Source organism: Grammomys surdaster, unplaced genomic scaffold (genome assembly GCF_004785775.1).
Source record: "Grammomys surdaster isolate TR1022 unplaced genomic scaffold, NIH_TR_1.0 372, whole genome shotgun sequence".
NCBI lineage: Eukaryota > Metazoa > Chordata > Mammalia > Rodentia > Muridae > Grammomys > Grammomys surdaster.
The window spans coordinates 9515116-9521591 of record NW_021604791.1 but is presented as its reverse complement, the minus strand read 5'-3'; the positions used below and the strand labels follow the sequence as shown (position 1 = coordinate 9521591).

At 42.6% G+C, this 6476-nt stretch overlaps 1 protein-coding gene across 1 annotated transcript in view; it reads left to right on the top strand.

The window, feature by feature from the left end:
- Positions 1–6476, top strand: part of Cwh43 (cell wall biogenesis 43 C-terminal homolog) — a 46061-nt gene that overhangs the window by 18679 nt on the left and 20906 nt on the right. The window contains exons 10-11 of the mRNA XM_028780827.1: positions 3504–3609; positions 5351–5486. Of these exons, the coding sequence (XP_028636660.1) occupies positions 3504–3609; positions 5351–5486 (242 nt within the window). The remainder of the gene's footprint in view (positions 1–3503; positions 3610–5350; positions 5487–6476) is intronic.

Genomic DNA, 6476 nt, shown 5'->3' with positions numbered 1-6476 from the left:
CTTCCTTCCTTCCTTCCTTCCTTCCTTCCTTCCTTCCTTCCTTCCTTTCGTAAAATATTTATTTATTTATTTTATGTATGTGAGTGTGCTGTTGCTGTCTTCAGACACACCAGAAGAGAGCATCAGATCTTATTACAGATCCTTGTGAGCCACCATGTGGTTGCTGGGAATTGAACTCAGGACCTCTGGAAGAGCAGTCAGTGCTGAGTAACTGCTGAGCCATCTCCTCAGCCTCTTCTGTTACTATTTCCATATCACTACTTTGACTCAATGCTAGACCTGGGTACCATGACTTTAAGACTCTGGGTCCCACTCCCTTTACTCTTAGGCTGGTCGTAGGATGGAATGGTTAAGGAAGTGATAGTGGCAACTTGCTCATGCTTTTCATATGCAGTTAGTTTCCCATTCATGATTTCATTAATATAATTTGTAAAAGAAGAGAGGATTTTGTATTTGATAGAGATTGCTGAAGGTGTGAATATGAGTATCTTTTATTCAAGGGAAACAGGGAAAGAAACCCTTGGCTTTGTCTATCCTGTATATATTGTTGTTGGCACGGTGTGAACATTTTATTGTCCTTTGCTTTTTGCAATTTTAAACATCAGACACTTGCCCACACCTCTAGAGACAGAAGCAAGAAGAAGCCACTGCAAAGCTATGTGTTCCGTCTGTTCTGGTAAAAAGATAACTGTATTTCACAGTGCAGCCAGAGTTACAGTTTGAGATAAAATAGAATTTGAGAGTTATTGCTGAATCTTAGTAATCTGTACTATCAGGAAAAACTGGCTTCATATTAAATAAAAAGCTCTCCTAAGGAAGGAGACTGCTTCCGTGTTTCTCTGGTTCTCCTTACCTCCCCCTCCTTCTCCTCACCCCACCCCCCCACCCCCCAGTCCTGCTCAGGGCCAAACCCAGGTCTCACCCAGTAACTCTTTCTTAGTAAGTAGATAGTAATAAGCTACCAATACAGATGCTTTTGGATGCCTTTTCTGTGATAATTATTGCTGTTACAATATATTCTCTGTATGAAGAGGATGGTTGGTGTCAGCCAGAAGTTCTTTGAAAAGAAATTGAATTTGATTCATTTGCTTGTTCATTCTTTCCCTTACTCATTTGGAAACTGTCCGCCTACTGCCTCTTGCTATGCCCAGTGCCAGAGTTACATAAGAGAAGCTGGACAAGGTCTCTGCTCTCTCCCATTTTGCATTCTGTGGATAAAGATGGTATTCATGAGAACAAATGAACAAAGACTCCAGCAGCAGGCCAGGTGGCCTTTTAGGAAGCGAGGTTGTAGAATGCAAAGTTAGTGTCTGGGTGATTAGGGAAGGCTTCTCTGATGTTTGAAATGAGACTTGAAAATTGAGTATTTAAAAAAATCTGGAGACTGGCGATATGGCTTAGCAATTAAGAGCACTGAGTGCTCTTCCAGAGGTCCTGGGTTCAATTCCCAGCAACCACATGGTGGCTCACAACCATCTCTAATGAGATCTGATGCCCTCTTCTGGTGTGTCTGAGGAGGGCGACAGTGTACTCACACACATAAAATAAATAAATCTTTTTTTAAAAAATCCAATTATTTAGATGTAATTCAGCTAGGAAATTTGCATAAAGGATGGAGGAAGAGCCAGCTTAGAGTATTTGAGATGCATCCGAGTGGCCTGCAGGGCTGAGGTGTTACAGAGTGGAGGCTGATGCAGGTGCAGAGGCTGGGGAGGGCCTTATCACACAGGGCTTCACTAACCACAGTGAGATACCTGTGAAGGATGAAGAACAAATAAATTCGAACATAGTTGCTAAAGTCAATGGGAAAAAAAAGAATGTGGGAGGCTTTTCAGTGGAACAAGAAAGAGGTTTTCTGAGTGGAGTAATACAGAGAAGTTCGGGGATTTAGAATACACACGTGCACACACACACACACTCACATGCACACATGCTCACAATGCACACAAATATCACGCAAACACACACACATACATATACAATACACTCATGTATATACTTTCACTCACACACACACTCGTACACACACACACACACACGTGCACACACACATTTAAGACAGGGTCTTTCAGGGTAGCCTTAGCTACCCTGTAACTCATAGAGATCCTCCTGCCTCTGCCAAGTGCTGGAATTGAAGGTTCTTATCTCATTGCTGGGACAAAATGCCTGTTACAACAGCCTGGGAGAAGGGTGTATTCCAGCTCACGGTTTCAGGGAGGGGAGGCATAGTGGTTGGGACTCTGTGTGGTGGTGGTAGCTTGCTTGGTGACCTGTTACATCTGTGCACATCAGGGGATATAAACTCACAAGCCTTGTCCTTACATCCCTCGCCTGCCAGTGTGGCTACATGATCAAAATGTTCTACAACTTCCCAAGTCAGCACTGCAACCTCCCCAGACAGTGGTTTGAGCAAATGAGCATTGGGGAACTTAAGCTTGATATTTAAGCCGCAACAATGAGGGAGGTGGGTTTTCCTTATTTGCTGCTTTGTTTGAGATTAATCTTATTTTTGATTACATGATTGTGCATGTACCTGCATATGAATATGTGCAATTCAGTACAGGTGCCTTTACAGGCCAGAGGCATTGGATCCGCTTGGAGCTGGATCCCGCGTTGGATCCACTTGGAGCTGGATCTCGTGTTGGATCCAGGCAGCTGTGAACCAAAGAATATGGATGCTGGGACCTGAACTCAGGTCCCCAGTAATAGCAATTTGTTCACAGTGTTACTGCATATTATAGAATCCCAAACAATATTGTTATGTCTGCTTTTTTTTAATTCCAGCTAAATTGCTTGCAACTTACTTTAGGATAGACTAGGCTAGTCCCGAACTCATAGAGATCTACCTGCCTCTGACTCCAAAGTGCTGGGATTAAAGGAATGTGTCACCGCTGCCCGACTTTTTACTTTTATTGTTTTACTTTAACACTTTTTTTAAAAAAAAAAAACTTAAAACCATCTTTATGAGATTCATTCCCATGGAAATGTATAGCACAACTTCATCTGCTAAGGCTGTATAGGGTTGTGTTACATGTGTGCAACTTCATTTATTAGTGATTTTTCTGTGGTGGGACTACTGGGGATAGGTAGTGTTCGATGCATCAACACACATATATGTCATATATATACCACACACATATACACACATGCATATCATATATCACACATCTCTCTCTCTCTCTCTCTGTCTGCCTGTCTGTCTATCTATCTATCTATCTATCTATCTATCTATCTATCTATCTATTTATAGCTATTATAAGTGATGGTTATTAGAAACTTTCCGAACATTTGTCTGAGCAGCCAAGTTTAAGCTAGAAGTTCACAAATTTGCTTTGAGAGGACCATAGGGTAAGCTCCTTATTTTTATGAATTAAATCTGGGTAAATGTCTATGGGATTTTCTTTGCTGAAATGTGAATTTTAGTAATGGACAGAGAAGGCTGGGATCCCAAACTTTTATTGTTCATAGCTTATACAAAAATTATCGCTTCAACAATTCCTCAGGCACCAGCGAAAGTAGTCTCGGCTGCCATCTGGCCTTTCAGATTTGGATATGACAACGAAGGCTGGTCCAGTCTAGAGAGGTCTGCTCAACTGCTTAAGCAGACGGGTGAGTCCTGCTGAAACTGGCTCCAGGCTCTGAGAAACCACTGTCGTTTCCTCTATTCTCACCAAGTCCCCGAGTCTTAGGATTGCTGTGTGTGTGCTAAGTTCCTAAAGAGGCTTCACTTTGTGGTCAGCCCAGGTCTATAATTGTGCACCACCGCTGTCCTTTAGAGCAATCAATTTATTGATCCTGAACAGCCTATCCTACTGGGTAGCTCCAGGAGATTCATCTCATGGTTTAGTTGTTAAAGATGTTCCTGCTGGTAGCCCTTGCCATCTGAGGACATACTGCTGGGGACTAAGTAGAAAGAGTTGAATGTAAGGTGAAAATTGTTTTCAGGGGCTGGAGAGATGGCTCAGTGGTTAGGAGCACTAACTGTTCGACCAGGGGACCTAGGATCAATTCCCAATATTCACGAGGCAGCTTACACCTGTTTGTAACTCCATTTACAGGGGAGTTACAAACTCCTGACATCCTCACACAAGGATACATGCAGGCAAAAACACTAATGCACATGAAAAAATAAAAAAAAAAGGAAAAGAAAATTGTTTTTATAAAGCCCCAGGGCCAGTCTTTCTCGTCTCTGGGCCCTTGAGGAGTTTTCTTTTTACGTAGCATCCCGCAGCATGTGGGGATCTAGGTGTGCACACTTCATGGTGAGTGCAGCATGATAGTGAAGGGTTCAAGGTTCTGGTTGCTCTCCAGGTGAAGCACACACCTCCTGAGACGTGTTCCGGGGCCTTTATGAGCACAATGCTTTAGTCCTGATTAGAAGGCTCAGACACACCAGTCCAGAGTCTAAGAAAAGCTGATCAATGCATCTGTATACCAATACCACAGAGCCTTTCGCCTTGGACTCAAATGTCATTGTGTGTTGGAGATGTGGCTTAGTGGGTGGAGTGCTTGCCCACTATGTGCAAAGCCATGGGTTCAATCCTCACCACTGAATAAAGTAGGCATGGTGGTGCATACCTGCAAACCCCAGCACTCTGGGGGTGGAGATAGGACAGAAGTTCAAGGCCATCCTTAGCTACATTAAGAGGCCAGCCTGGGCTACATAAGACTCTGTCTCAAAAACATAAAAAACCAATGTACACTATTTTATTGTTTCTGAACACAAGCTAGGAATTTGTAAATGACATGAAAGTTATTCAAACTTCTGAGGAAAGTGTCAAGACTATTAAAAAAAAGAATGAACCAGATAGTGGTGGCACATGCCTTTAATCCCAGCACTCAGGAGGCAGAGGTAGGTAGATCTCTGAGTTCAAAGCCAGCTTGGTCTACAGAGCAAATTCCAGGACAGCCGGGGCTACACAGAGAAACCCTGTCACAAACAATCAAGCAAAAGAAAACAAAACAAAAATCAAAACAACATTTAAAAAAGTATAAAAAAGTCATGCTTTTCCCCTTTCTTAAAATGTCCTACGCTTTAATTAAATTTTAAGTGCCCAGCACAGATTTGAGCCATATCTTGTGACATATAAGAGTGGTTTGTTTTGGGGTTTATGAGTAAAAGCAAGGGTCAAGAATAACATTCTGCTGGGCATGGTGGTATACATCTGTAGCCCCAGTACTTGGGAGGTAGAAGGAGGAAAATCATGAGTTTGAGGCCAGCCCTGACTACCAAATGAACCCTTGCTCCAATAAAACAAAACAATAACAGTATCCATAAAGTTTTTGCTAACTGTTTTTATATTGTTGTTTACTTATTGGCTGCTTTTTGGTCCCCTTTTCTCCCAAACAGGTGCAGATTTTATCACCATTTTGGAGAGTGATGCTTCTAAGCCCTATATGGGGAACAACGACTTAACCATGTGGCTGGGGGAGAAGTTGGGCTTCTATACAGACTTTGGGCCAAGCACCAGGGATCACACCTGGGGGTGAGTGAAGCTTGGGAATTAATGCCAAGCAGAGACCTGAGGACTGAGCTGTGGCTTGGGCTGGGAAGTTGTCACTGTCCTGTGACTGTCTCAGTGACCCAGTGACAGGGAGGCAGGGAAGTGCTAACACTATGCACAGCCATGAATTTTCACAGTGACTCCAGAGTGTTGGATATTACTGCTTCTTCACATAGATCAGTCCTTCAAGGCTGGGGTGAAGTCTCAATGCTGGGCCTGTTATATATATGTTATATATAAGTTATATATAAGTTATCTGATATTTTCAGGTAACTTATAATATACTATAAAAGACAAGAACACAGTTGGGTTTCCATATTAGCATTTTTTAACTCCTGGATTCAAACAGTTGAAATTGAACAGATTTGAGAAGTCTAGAGTGTTCCAAAATGTGGGGCTAGAAAGATGGCTCGGCAGCTACGGGCGGTTGCTATGCAATCATGAGGACCAGAGTTAAGATCCAACCACACATAGCAAACTGGCATCTGTGTGAATACCAGAACTCCAGTTCTGAGGGATCTGACTCCCTCTTTTGACCTCTGTGAGCACAGATAGGTGCATACTCAACCCCCAATAAATAAATAAAAGTCTTCTGAAAGTAGAACGTTTCAAAAAAATAAGACTTGAGTTTGCCACTCATTATGTACTGTATTGAGTTTGAGCAAATGAAGTACTGGATGGGCCTTAGTTTAGATACCATAAGACAGCCCAGAGATGAGTTAACACACTCAGGGAGACATGTTCTAGAGCGTATGTAAATGTGACATGATTTTACATGGGACAATCATCTGAACATGTGCGCTTTTCTGGGCTTCCTGGAACCAGTCCTCTGCAGAGACTAAAGGACAACTAGAAACATGTTCACAAAGAAATAAACCAGACAGTCTGAGACTGTGATAAGTGCTGTGCGTGGAAAAACAAGCTGGAGAGAGAGAGAGAGAGAGAGAGAGAGAGAGAGAGAGAGAGAGAGAT